Source organism: Daktulosphaira vitifoliae, unplaced genomic scaffold (assembly GCF_025091365.1).
Source record: "Daktulosphaira vitifoliae isolate Bord-2020 unplaced genomic scaffold, ASM2509136v1 Scaffold_1, whole genome shotgun sequence".
NCBI classification, from domain to species: Eukaryota; Metazoa; Arthropoda; class Insecta; order Hemiptera; family Phylloxeridae; genus Daktulosphaira; species Daktulosphaira vitifoliae.
In genome coordinates, this window is record NW_026099572.1 from 16,268,671 (window position 1) to 16,282,747 (window position 14,077).

The 14,077-nt window shown below is 25.5% G+C and overlaps 4 protein-coding genes across 4 annotated transcripts in view; 3 read left to right on the forward strand and 1 right to left on the reverse strand.

Moving 5' to 3' along the window:
• LOC126902497 (intraflagellar transport protein 57 homolog) overlaps nt 1-1,101 on the forward strand; it is a 5,702-nt gene extending 4,601 nt beyond the window's left edge. Inside the window, exon 10 of the mRNA XM_050679862.1 lies at nt 963-1,101. Within this exon, the coding sequence (XP_050535819.1) occupies nt 963-975 (13 nt within the window). The 3' untranslated portion in view covers nt 976-1,101. The remainder of the gene's footprint in view (nt 1-962) is intronic.
• Nucleotides 1-2,127, reverse strand: part of LOC126902453 (protein mothers against dpp-like) — an 11,817-nt gene extending 9,690 nt beyond the window's left edge. The window contains exon 1 of the mRNA XM_050679759.1: nt 2,037-2,127. The gene's annotated coding sequence lies outside the window, so the exon portion shown is untranslated. The remainder of the gene's footprint in view (nt 1-2,036) is intronic.
• On the forward strand, nt 2,083-13,224 carry LOC126902117 (uncharacterized). The gene is made up of 11 exons (XM_050679145.1): nt 2,083-2,208; nt 2,445-2,578; nt 6,846-6,999; nt 7,522-7,647; nt 9,504-9,647; nt 9,713-9,830; nt 9,936-10,824; nt 11,685-11,874; nt 11,935-12,072; nt 12,417-12,710; nt 12,774-13,224. The coding sequence occupies exons 2-11, from the start codon at nt 2,478-2,480 to the stop codon at nt 13,014-13,016; spliced, it is 2,397 nt and encodes a 798-aa protein (XP_050535102.1). The 5' UTR covers nt 2,083-2,208; nt 2,445-2,477; the 3' UTR covers nt 13,017-13,224.
• On the forward strand, nt 2,789-3,589 carry LOC126902706 (uncharacterized). The gene has a single exon (XM_050680278.1). It carries the CDS (start codon nt 2,789-2,791, stop codon nt 3,449-3,451), a length of 663 nt encoding a protein of 220 aa, XP_050536235.1. The 3' UTR covers nt 3,452-3,589.
• Nucleotides 13,225-14,077: the final 853 nt, after the last annotated feature.

A 14,077-nucleotide genomic window follows, 5' to 3' on the forward strand; every position in this document is an offset into this window, starting at 1 on the left:
AAAAAAAAATTTCGGACTTTATTTTATCTTCACGGTGAAAATGGCTACCGAATGCTATTATTGTGTGAAAATTCTCGATTTTATTTTTTACATTTTTAACTTTATAATGCTATGACATATTGAAAAGTGTATGGATCAACATTATTTTTTTATGAGAAATAATATTTTTTAATAATCCCTTTTTCATTCAACATACTTTATCGTAATCAGGATATTAATAAGAAACTAGCAGATAATGTAGCTTTTGGAATAGTCCACCAATTTTTTTAAAATTAAACACTATCTAAAGATTTGCATCGAAGCGTTTTTTTTTGATAGTGATTTTAATCACTGTCAGATATCATTATACTTAATCCATCTATACCACGTCACCACTGTGCCGCGACCCCCCTGTGCTGGGTTTTTTTTTTTTAATTATTTTAGTTACATAAAACTCTACATTTATCCATGATCAGATAATTTTTAGGTTCATCCCTTATGCCTTAAAAGGGTACCAACTTTTTTTTTTCAAATGGAAACATATATTTTTAGTTAGATATATTGATAGAGTTTTTTTTTTATAATTTTTAGCGTTTGAATTTTTCATTTAAGTCGATTAGTTTGCATGTTATTTCACTTTAAAGTTTTGATTTTTTTTACCTATATATATGTATAAAACGGGTAGACTTGTAATACAGGTAGTTAATTGCAGCGGTTATGATGGCTCGTAAAGACACATATTAGATAAGATAAGATATTTGCTGGTCAATGTTAAATGGATCACTCTGTATATAAATATATATATATATACAGATGTTCAATAAATAAGGAAACAGGTAAATTTTAATAAACAATGAGAACAATAGAAACCTGTTTCCTTACTTATTGAACACCTATATATATGAAAAAACTATAATTTAATTGTTAATATCTAAAATTAAAGTTAAAGTGTTTTTTTTTTTTATTATTATTAATTATTTCAGAGGAATCGGGTGACACAGAATGCCTATATTTATAAATGTTATCAAACTCGCACTTCATTTCCAGATTTCATTCTAAAATGTTAATATCTTCAAAAATTATTGTTCGAAAATTGTTATCCACCAGTCATTTTCTTAATTATATGATTTTTCATGATATTGATATATTTTATACTATATGTTTACATTTAAAAAAAATTATATGGATATTTGTTGAAGGTGGTAGAACTATTTTTTTTTAATATATAGTATTACATATTTACAGTTTTATAAGCTTTTAAAAAGAAAAAAATGATATAAAATTTTATATGCATGAAGGTATTGCGTGTGGAATTTTATTAGATTTTTTTGTGTTATATAAAGTGATTCATTTAACGCTAGACACTCAATTTCTCTTAAAATAATAATTTATTATAGCAACATACAAAATTAATTAGATTAAAAAATAGAAAATAATGTAATTAAGAAAATGACTGGTCAACCCAACTTTGAAATAGTTTTTCGAAAGTCATTTTCATTTTTATCCCTAGGCAGGAGGAAGAGTAATATCTTCTGATAAAAATAGTAGCATTGGCACTTCTCATCTAGTCAATACTTTAAACTTACTGGAAGTATGAATAAATGATATTCGAATCGAAATTTTTCCTTGTAAAAATATAACTAGTATTTTAAAATATCACGCAGAATTTGTTGAATGAAGTAAAAAATGTTTTAAAATTGAAACTCGATTAAATATTTGGAATGTTCGGTTGGACTTTAAAAATCACTATTAGTAACATCACTAGTATGGATGCTTCTTAAATATTTCAAACGATATCATCATCATTAAACTGTTGTATACAACTATAAAATATAAGTTATTAAAAATTTTTCTGTATATTTCTGACAAAATTTTTATATTTTTAATTTATATCTAAAGTAAGGTAGATGCTACGTAATTTTTAGGGGTTGACAATAATTATTATTATGACATTTAATAACGCTAGTAATTTTTAAAAACGATCAATGCATTATTAAGCTTAAACAAATTTTCGAAAGTGTTATTAAAGAAAATTTTAATTATAAAACAACTACAACTTTCAAATCGCGTCCTTGAGTGACCGCCACTACACCGGTGTCACACGTTGAACAGCTGTTCTGTCAATCATCCAATCCAGTAAGTTCGTTGTTGTGCATCACTACAAAATAACATATCAACGCTCAATTTGTGGATTTTACATTTTTAAGTACTTAACACGTATTTCTACAGGTATATTTTTATTGTTTGTACGTTAAATACATGAACATGTTATGTACGCACATACACATACATTAATCCCCTCTCAGATAAATATATATAGGGCGTTGTTATTCAAATACGTAGCATTGCAATTTTAAAACTATTATCCAGTTAAAACATAGAATTAATATTTAGTCAACATTTAATTGTCTGTGTATGCGCGATACTTGGTAAAAGTCAATTCATTTTTTAAAAATTTTTTTAAGATTACGTCAGTTTAAAACGTAAAATTCAAAAAAATGTCAATTCAGGCTTCAGGAAAACTCATTGTAGTTGCTAATCGTCTTCCATTTATTCTTAAAAGAAATGATCAAACGAAAAAATGGGAAAGAAAAGCAAGGTATGAAATTTGTAAAATGTAATACCTGTAAATTGCCATAAATTTATCTTAAGATGTTTTTCTATGTTGCACTTGTTTTATCTAAATGTGTTGTAGTGAACTATAATTGATAAGGCTATAGTGGACCATTATCATTTTCTTTAAAACAGTTTTTACCTCATGTTTTACAATTTTTCTTGAAATTATATAGCTAATAGAATTCAAAAGAAAATGTTTTTTAAAAGTTTTACCTACTCATCTTTTATAATACTAAGACAGTCTGAAGTTTATTATAACCAATCAGTTCGAAGTATTATTTTGTGTCAAAATTTAAAGTACAGAAAAATAGAACAGGATCTCAATTTGAATGCAACTAAAGATAATGAAGAAATAAATAAAAAAAAACGACCAAAAACAGCACCAATACCTAAAATAACCTTAATAAGTCCTGATAACAACTTGTCAATAGTAACATTAGATGAAGCAAGTAAGGTTTCTGTAAGACGAGGCCTTAAACTAGTTAAGGTGATAGATTTTGACACTAAAACTCAAAGACCAGTTTTTAAAATGATGACTACTACTCAATTTCTTAAAGATGACAGTAAATTTAAACGACTGAATAATGAAGAAAATAAATTTAATGAATTAAAAGGGGAAAAGACTGCTATAATTTCTAGTCGTATTGGAAAAAGTGATCTAGAATCCAAAGTAAATCATTTTCGTAAATGGTTACTTAAATGTTATGAAGTAAGAATTACAATCACAGGCGACTCATCAAATGAAATAGCTGATAATATTATAAAAATGACTGAAGGATTTTCAAGAGTTGTTCAAAAAAGACAGAAAGGTGATTCTATTAAATTTCAACTGTTACCCCCAAAACAAACTAAATAACAAAGAGACTTTTCAAGTTTATTTTTACAAATAGTTTTATGGTAAAATTATAAGTTATGAATATTTTTAATGATAATGTTCATAAAAAGAATACTTAAATTATTAGCTAATATAATAAATTATTTTTAATATTAGGTATTTTATGTATTGTAAATTTTTAATCTTATTGATGAAAAACTATTATCATAGATTAATCATGTGAGAAATTTTTATTTAAAATTATGTATGTTGGATGAATACCAACTGTGTTAAATATAAATATATGTTTTGACCTTGTCAACATATTATTTAAAATTATTATTGAGCAAGAAGTACTTTTTTTAATATTTAGCTTATTATTAGTTTCAAAAATTGTAGAGTCTTAATTTTATATAAAATATTAAATAGAATAAATTGCTATACCTTATAAAGGTATTATTTTTTCTAAGCTTTTTTTGTCCTAAAATATTTTATTTTTATAATATTTTAATAATTATTATTACTATAGAAAAAATATTTAGTATGGGAATATGCATACAAAAACTTGAAATTAGTAGCATGTTATGTATCTTTCATATTACTAATAGGTTATAAAATATTAGTAAGATAATATTTTAGGAATGACCAATGGTTTAAGATTTTAGGAAATAGATACTATTTTATAAAATACAGTTTTTAGCACTTACCACGTCATTGACTTAAAAATAATATAACATTTTTGCTGTAATGTTGAAGTATTAATTTTTCTTAGTAATAAATTATCATTTAACTTATATAATTTATCAGTTAACTATTAAATAGAAAAAATCTTGTACATTCAAATATTTAGTTTTCATATAAACTATATATAAATTATGTATAAATAATTTATTTTTAAGGTTGCATTTTTTTTTTAATAGATATAGTATTTAATTGATTGAACTATTTTTCAATTTATATGTAAATGATTGATAATTTTAGCTTTGATGCAAAGCTGAGAAGGTATTGGTTTTACTACGATGTGAGTTTTTTTTTTTGTGTGTGTCTGTTATCACTTATTCTCAACTCTCATCGAACCGATTTCTTTCAACGATACGTCAAATTATCAGAAATCGTAACCAGTTGAAGACATTACACTCAAAAATAAAAAAATTTCGCTCGTTCCCTGTAAATGGGGGAAATCTTCAAAAAAATTACAAATTTAAAAATCGCTAATTTTCGAAAATTTTTTCACTTTTTTTTTAAAATTACTATAACTTTTTTAAAAATTAACAAATCAACTTAATTTTTTTTTGTATTGAAATTTTAGATATTTATAATATGTATTAGAGATATATAATATATATATCATAAATGTAAAAAAAAAATACGATTTTTGTAAAAAATTGCAAATTTTGAAATCGACGTAAAAATGATTTTAGAAATGTATATATATATTTTGGTCTCTGATGAAAATTCCTTGTACACCAGTAAATTTATTTATAAATAATAAACAAATATTTTTTAAGTATTACATCAAGACCTTCAACTTTTGTATACGTTTGTCATAAAAGTAATAACTACTTTATAATTTCTCTGTAAAAATTACAATATTAAATTATTTAATATCAATAAATATTTATACATATATTACACTTATAAATCATAAAACTTGTAATGAGTATATAAATAAGAAAATAAGAGATCCTGTTGCTTTTGGAATAATCCACCAATTTTTTAAAATTTAACACTATTTACAGATTTGCATCAAAACGTTTTTTATGATAATGATTTTAATTACTGTCAGATTAAATTAAATCTATACTGGACCCACTGTGGTCAGGTTTTTTTTTTTTTTTGTTAAAGTTCTATTATACAGAGTGATTTTTTTATCATAACTCACTCAATTTTTCTTCTTCTTCGTCGACTTAATCTCAACTACTTTGGGTCGGCCACCCTTATCCTAAACTTCTACTTGACACCATCTCCTACATTATCTACGCTCACATCAGCTGTCCTCATATCACATTCAATAGCATCCCTCTATATATTTTTTGGTCTTCCTCTACTTCTTCTTCCTTCAATATTCATTTCTATAACTTTTCATACAGCTTTCGATTCTTCTCTCGTCATAACATGACCAACCCATCTAAGTCTATTTTGTCTCATCTTATCCATAATTGACGCTACACCTATACTTCCTCTTATATGCTCGTTTCTTATCCTATTTTCTCTAAGCATTCTCATCTCTGTTCTACTTTCTTATCAACCGTCCAACACTCTGAACCATACATTATAGCTAGCCTCACTACAGTCTTGTAGAATTTACCTTTCAGCTTCATTGGAATTATTTTATCACATAAGTGGCCAGACGCTTCTCTCCACTTCAACCACCCTCACTTAATCCTGTGTCTTACATCCTCGTCAATACCACCGCTTTATACACAAATGACCCTAAATACTTAAAACTTTCCACCTCTCCAATCACATCCTCGTCTATTGTCACTGATCTCCTCATTTTGCTTACCTCGTGTTCTCCTTTGTTAAACTCGTACTCTATATACTCAGTCTTACTCCTACTTATTCTTAAACCCTTTTCTTTAAGAGGTGATCTTCACATCTCTAGTTTAAGTTTTTAATTTAATAGTAAATGACTTTTGTATTTTTATTAAATTCAAAATATGTGTGAAATTAAAAAGTATTACATAGTTAATTAATAATTCAAGAATACTGTATAACTAAATATAACCAAAAAAAAAAAAAGTGTTTAAATTATATTTATTCTATAAGTAATTGAGTGTTATAGTAAAAAAATCAACTTGTATGTGTAAATTGACATGCTCATATTTAAGTCAATTATAAATATTAAAGAATATTTATTTAAATAAAATATTTTAAATATATTGTAAAAAATAAATTGCTTTTTTGTACAATAAGCTTACAATATAAGGGTAAATAATATTGACATGTAAACTTGATAAGAAGTCACCCATTAGCAACTCTTGTCATTTAAATGTCTATTGTAAATTCAATTATAAAATATGAACAATTTTTTTTTCATTGTATATGAAACTTTTCATAGATGTGAGAACTATTGATTCTGTTAGAAGAATTGTTAAAAATAATTTGTTAATTTATAATCTTTTAAAATTAGTAAAAAATAGAAAGTTTTATTGATAAGATATGTCACAATTATCTTCTTATGATGTAAAAAAAAGTCTTAGAATTCTAATAATTATAACCTAAGTTTTTTTTATGTAATATAGGTATGTTATCTGTTGTACTGCTAAGTATTTGAAATAATATAAAAGTAAAAATGTTGTTTATACTTGATCTTGAATATTATAACCAGGATTTTAAGTATTGAAATTTCTTTCAACAGGAAAAGATTGTACATTTTAGAAATAAGTGCCTCTTAATTGGTATTTACATAATATATTTTTTAACATTTTTTTAGTGCTGGTGGTTTAGTAACAGCTGTAGCACCAGTAGTTGTTCAAGGTAATGGAGTATGGATAGGATGGCCTGGTGTGCATTTAGAAGAGGGAGAAAAAATACCGGAATCAAATCCAAATGATATGACACCCACAGCCGGATTACGATCAGATAGAGTATAACATACATGAATACTTAAAAAAATATATTATATATAAACAGAATGATTTTTTTATCATAGCCTACTCAATTACTCACAAAATAAAATCAATTTTTAACATTTTTTTATGGTTGATTTTAGTTACATAGTATTCTGAAATTATTAGCTATATAATACTCTTGAAGTATAACCCTTATGCCTTTTTAATGTTGTGAACTTTGTCTTTTTAAATGGAAACACATATTTTGAATTTAAAAAAATGTTAAACGTTTTTTTTTAGTAATTAGCATTTTTATTTTTAATATAACTTTATCCATTAAAATTTATTCTGCGATTAATTGAGTAGGTTATAATAAAAATATCACTCTGTTACAATGTCTCAAACATAACTGCTAATGCTTAAAATATTTGATAAAATTATCATTTTGAATTTTTTTAAAATTAATTATTACCTTCTTTATGGTAATTAATCTTAAGTTATGAGCACTGTCAATATGTTTGTAACACCCTGGGTATATATATATGTGTAAATTTTTAGGTTGTAGCAGTAAATTTTGATTCTCAAACATTTGATAGTTATTACAATGGTTGTTGTAATGGGACATTTTGGCCCTTGTTTCATTCAATGCCTGATAGAGCACAATTTTCTGTGGATACTTGGAAAGTAAATATAGTTTAAAATTTTATTTAAAAATTGTTAATGAGATTCCTTTATATAAGTTTTGTTGTATATAGATTTCAATATATTTTCATAGAAATAAAGGGGGTCTTTTAATTGTAAAATTTTGATTCAATATTGTGTCAAACAAATCAGTATTTTGGGTTAAAAAAAGTAAATTTAACTTTTTATAGGGTATTTATTATATATTTTTTTAAGAAAAGTTTATATCATTGTTATTCCTTTGAACACAATATTAAACATGCATTAAATATTTAACATGCATTTGTATTTAGTTAGGCTACATGCATAATTTTAAATTTTTACTTATTATCAGGGCCAAATTAAGGAATGCTAGTGAAAAGTAATTCGATGCCCATAGATATAAGGAGCCTATTTTAAATTTTACTGATTTGTTAAGATTATTTTAAATAAACAAAACTGATATTTCTTTTTGCTTAACACCTTTTTATGGAAGCAATATTTTTTTGAGATGTGTGTTGATTTTAAGGTACTGTCCTAGGGCAATACCTAAAAATATATAAGTATATATTTTGGACTCCCTCCCTTAAATAATATTGTGGATATGGCCCTTCTTGGCATTATGTGTTTTAAATATTTAAAATTGTTTTACTATTTCTAATAAAATATTTAGTAAAATAAATAATTAAATAATATAAATATAAATTGTATACATTATACTTAGGTTATAAAGCTATAGTTATAATTTATTATGGTTGCCACAAGTCTCAAAATTCTGAAAAGTATATTGAATATTTTTAAATAGTCATATAAATCACTGAAATGTCAGGTGATATTTACTAGACATTAAAAAATCTGCTCAATCCTCCCCCCTTTTTGAAGTGTACAATTATTAAACAAATTGTAATAAAACCAATGGTAGGGATTGATCAAATTATAATTATATTTAAATATATAGAATGATTCTGCTGTTGTGAATGACTTGATTGAGGAATAAAAATAGTTTTAATTTCTATTACAGTTTTGTCAATTTATCAATCATCAAATATTTTTTATGTTCAACCCTTATGTTTTGTAAGAATTGCTACTTTATTTTTTTAACAGGAGCATGAATACATTTAAAAATAATAAATCTATCTATTTAAGAAAACACTAATCAATAACAACTTTTTAATCAATATTTCAGAAATTATTAACACTTTTATACCTAAGTGGGACGAAAAGTACGTCTGGGTAATAGCTAGTGATTAAAATAACAGTACCATAAGTTATTATCATAAATTGATAATAACTTCTTAAATACTGGTTCAAAAATTATTATTGATGATTCATTTTCTTAGTTACATTATCTTCTATTATATAAGCTAATTAAATATGTATGTTTCCATTAAAAAGTTCATATCCCTATAACACATAATTAAGTGATTCACAACAACAAAATCATCTTGTTTATATAAAATTAATTATGTATACTAAAATTTAGATATAAAAAATTATTTTAAAAACCGTGAAGAATTCAAGGAATTTAAACGTTTTAACTTATGGTAACTGTGGGGCATGGTGTGATGCATTAGATTATTCATTCGCGCCTTTAGTGTTGATGTTCACTTGCGCTGTTTGCTGTTTGTTCCCAGATGGGTGACTATTTGGGAGGTTTAACAGTGACACACACTTTGCTCCCTTACTGGCTTCCTTAGCCATAATGAGGTTGCTTCAGGTCAGCAGCCAGTGTAAAAATTTTCTCAAGTTGTAAGGTAGAGTTGAGTTAACCCCAAATAGTTGAGATTGAGGATTAGGAGATAGTGATGAACTTTTAGTAACTTAAGTTTGTATATAACATATTTTAAATATTTTTTAAAATTAAGATTCAATCTTTTTAGTCTTATTGTATTGTCAACAAAGAATTTGCATCAAAAACAGTTAGTGCCTTGGAAAATTTATCAGTTGATGACACAGAATCTGGGACACCTCTTGTTTGGCTTCATGACTACCATCTAATGTTGGCAGCAAACAGTATTAGAAATGTAAATTCATACAGTAATTGTTGATGAACAGTAAAATATATTTATTACCTTTGTTAAAAATATAGGCTGCTGATGAAAAAAATTTAAAATTTAAATTAGGATTCTTTCTTCATATCCCATTTCCTCCCTGGGATATATTTAGATTATTTCCATGGGCAGATGAAATTCTTCAAGGAATGTTAGGTAATAACTTAGTGAATTTTGTGATATTATGCTTCTACATTATAAAAAAAATTAAATTATCAAAATAAAATGCTAGTGTTCTGATTGTTAAACAATATTATTTAGGTTGTGACATGGTTGGTTTTCATATTGAAGATTATTGTTTGAACTTTGTTGAGTGTTGTCAACGTCGTTTGGGGTGTCGAGTGGATCGCAAAAATTTACTTGTTGAGCATGGTGGCCGTACTGTACGTATCCGTCCATTGCCTATTGGAATACCTTTTGATCGTTTTGTTCAAATGGCCGAACAAGCTCCAGCTGTTATTAGTACTTCTCTTCAGTTGGTACTTGGTGTTGATAGGTTAGACTATACTAAAGGTTTAGTGCATAGGCTTAAAGCTTTTGAAGTGTTATTAGAACGTTATCCTCAACATAGAGGTAAAGTTGCGCTAATGCAAGTTGCTGTTCCATCTCGCACAGATGTTAAAGAATACCAAGACCTGAAAGAAGAAATGGATCAACTTGTTGGTCGTATAAATGGACGTTTTACTACTCCAAATTGGTCTCCAATCAGATATATTTATGGGTATGTTAGTCAAGATGAATTAGCAGCTTTTTATCGAGATTCAGCAGTTGCTATGGTTACTCCTTTAAGAGATGGTATGAATTTAGTAGCAAAGGAATTTGTAGCTTGTCAAATTAAAGAACCTCCTGGTGTTTTGATTGTATCACCCTTTGCTGGTGCCGGTGAAATGATGCATGAAGCATTAATTTGTAATCCATATGAACTTACTGAAGCTGCTGATACCTTACATAGAGCTTTAACTATGCCAGAAGATGAAAGGATGTTAAGAATGAGATGTTTAAGACGTAGAGAAAAAATTCATAATGTAGATTATTGGATGCGGTCATTTTTAAAAGCTATGGGAACACTTATAAGTGAAGATGGGGATGATGTACTTCCAACAACAATGCAACCAGTTACTCTACAAGATTTTGATGACTACTTATCAAAGTAATAACATTTTTTTGAACTATCTCAAATAAATGGGCATTACATACCTCATTATTTTAGTAAATAATTTCAATCAGCAACTTTTTAATTTACAAGATTCCTAAAAAATAAATAATACACTATTTAAAAAATATTATCAATAAGAAAATTGTTTTTTTCCCTTTAGTTTGTTTAGCTTCATAATAGCCTTAATATTATATGGGTATAATATCCTGTTTGTATTATAAATTTATATATACACAAAAACAAACTCTTTATATATGAATTATATATGTAAACAAGATAATTAAATTATATAAAAATCTCAAAAAGTAAAAAACTTACATATTAAACTAGCTTTTATTATAAGCCAGTTAAATATGTATTATATGTTAAATATATAAATATTAACTGGTCAATAGCAACTTTTGGACCAGTATTCAGAAGTTATTAATATTTTTTTATCTAAGTAAGAGAAGAAGTGAGGCCAATTAATATCTAGTAATAAAAATAGCAGTACCCATACTTCACCTCAGTTATTACTCTAAAATGTTAATAACTACTAAAATACTGGTGTAAAATTATTATAGACTAGTCATTTACTGTTTTATGAGCTAAATATATATATATATATATATGTTTCCATAAAGTTGATATCCCTATAACAGAAATAAGATGAGATAAAAAAATACTTTATAGTGAATAAATAAAAAACTATATGTGATTGAAAAGTATGAAAAAAAAATTATCCTAATTATTATTTTACGAATCATTGAGTGGTTCATAATTTACTGATCACTCTGTATGTACATATACATATACACACACATATATATATAAATAAATAAAGTTTTTTTTATTTAATACAAAATTGATTACAGATACATTGGAAATACAAATAAATTAGCTTTACTATTAGACTATGATGGAACATTAGCTCCACTAGCTCCTCATCCTGATTTGGCTATATTACCTGTAGAAACTAAAAGTGTTCTTGAAAGATTGGCTAATATGTCTGATGTATACATAGCTATAATTTCTGGAAGAAATGTCCATAATGTTAAAGATATGGTAACTAGTAGAAATTGAATTTAAAAAATAACCTACAACTGAAATTATAATTTTATTCAGGTTGGTATTGAGGGTTTGACATATGCGGGTAATCACGGACTTGAAATCCTTCATCCAGATGGCAGCAGATTTGTTCACCCAATGCCCAAAGAATATGAAGTTAAAGTTATTGACTTATTAAAATCTCTTCAAGAACAAGTGATTAATTTAATTTCTATTAATTATAGCTGATTTTAATTAATGAGTTAGTAAAATTTATAAATATTTAGGAGTCATTTTAGTTTGATAAAATTAAAAAAATTAAATATGTTTATCTTATCCACATAACTATATATTGAAATTAAATATAAATATTTTAAAGAATAAACATGTGATGTGATACAATATAATCATAATTGATGAATCTTATAGTAATAATTGTATTATTTTAATTCTTTTGGATTCAATTCAATCATTATGTCAATTATATAATCTTTTTAGTATTTTTGTGATTAATGGAATCAATAAATCTTTAAATAAGTTTTATTAATCAATTATTATAGGTTTGTAAAGATGGTGCATGGGTAGAAAATAAAGGCACTTTGTTAACCTTCCATTATCGCGAAGTTCCTGTTGATCTTCGTCCTGAATTAGCATCTGTTGCACAACGTCTTATAGAAGAAGCTGGATTTAAAGCTGGTCAAGCTCATTGTGCTATTGAAGCAAAACCTCCTGTACAATGGAACAAAGGTCGTGCATCTCTATATATTTTGCGCACAGCATTTGGACTTGATTGGAGTGAACGTATTCGTATTATCTATGCTGGAGATGATGTGACTGATGAAGATGCTATGCAGGTAATATAATTTTTTGTTAATAGATAAAAATACTTTTAATTTATTACATTAATATATAATTAGGCATTAAAAGGTATGGCAGCCACTTTTCGTGTTGCTCAATCACAAATAGTAAAAACCTCAGCTGAACGTCGTTTACCAAGCACCGATTCTGTATTAACTATGTTAAAATGGGTTGAAAGACACTTTGGTAAAAGATTACCAAGAGAAGATAGTGTTGGTAATTTAAGTAATAGTTTACAGTTGTCACTTGGAGAAATGCAAATGGAATTAAGTATATCTGAGAAAAAGTCTCCTCAAAATTAATATATTTCATATTAAGTATTAATTTATTTATATGTAGAGTATTTAGTCATCATAATTGTGGGCCAAAAAAAAAGTGCTATTTAATACTAAAAAATAAATATATTTAAAAGCTAAAAAAATATTATTGAGTAATAAAATATAAATCTAAAAGTCAATTAGGTGTGAATTATAGTAATAATGTAAAATAAAATTTCAGATATTTCTTACATTCCTTAAATATTTATTCAAATATTATTGTTTCTTATCTTTTATTTTGTATTTTCAATTAAGTTGATACAAAATATTACAATTTTATAATATTAAAACATAATAATACTCTAAAAAAAATTATTTTATGAAATATTCAATTATTAATTTTTACTGATAGAAATTTATTTAGTCATAACTAGTCAACTACTTACATAAAAAATGACTGATGTTCTCAAAATAATTGCTAACATGTTTGATGTAAAATCAATCATTTTCAATTTCTTAATTTTTATTATGATTTATAAGTTCCATAATTTTTACTGAAATTGTGCCATAAAATTTTTTTGGCAATTATATATATGTTTTGTTAACAATATTTATTTTTATTACTCTGTTAAACATAATTAATACTTTTATTTATATATTATGATATAAATTGTTAATTTGCATACTTATTATAATATGTTATTATACTAATTTTACTTGTAATGTTTACAAGACAGTTTTTTTTTTTTTTTAATAAAATATATTTAACTGTTATGAAAAGGTTTAAATCTATTTTTTTTTCAAACATATAATTATTAATATATACAGTATGATCAGTTTATCGTAAACCACTTGATAATTTTTAAAATGTATGTTATTGGATTTTTAAGCTATTGATTAATTTTTAGCATCATCCCTTATAACTTGTAAGGGGTGTCAACTTTATTTTTTTAAATAGTAACATGATGTATTAAGATAATTGATGTAATTAAGAAAATGACTGGTAAATAGCAACTTTTGAACCAGTACTTAGGATATTATTCTCATTTTGATAACTAGGTGAGGCGAAGAGATGGCTGGGAAATGACTAGAGATAAAAACAGCAT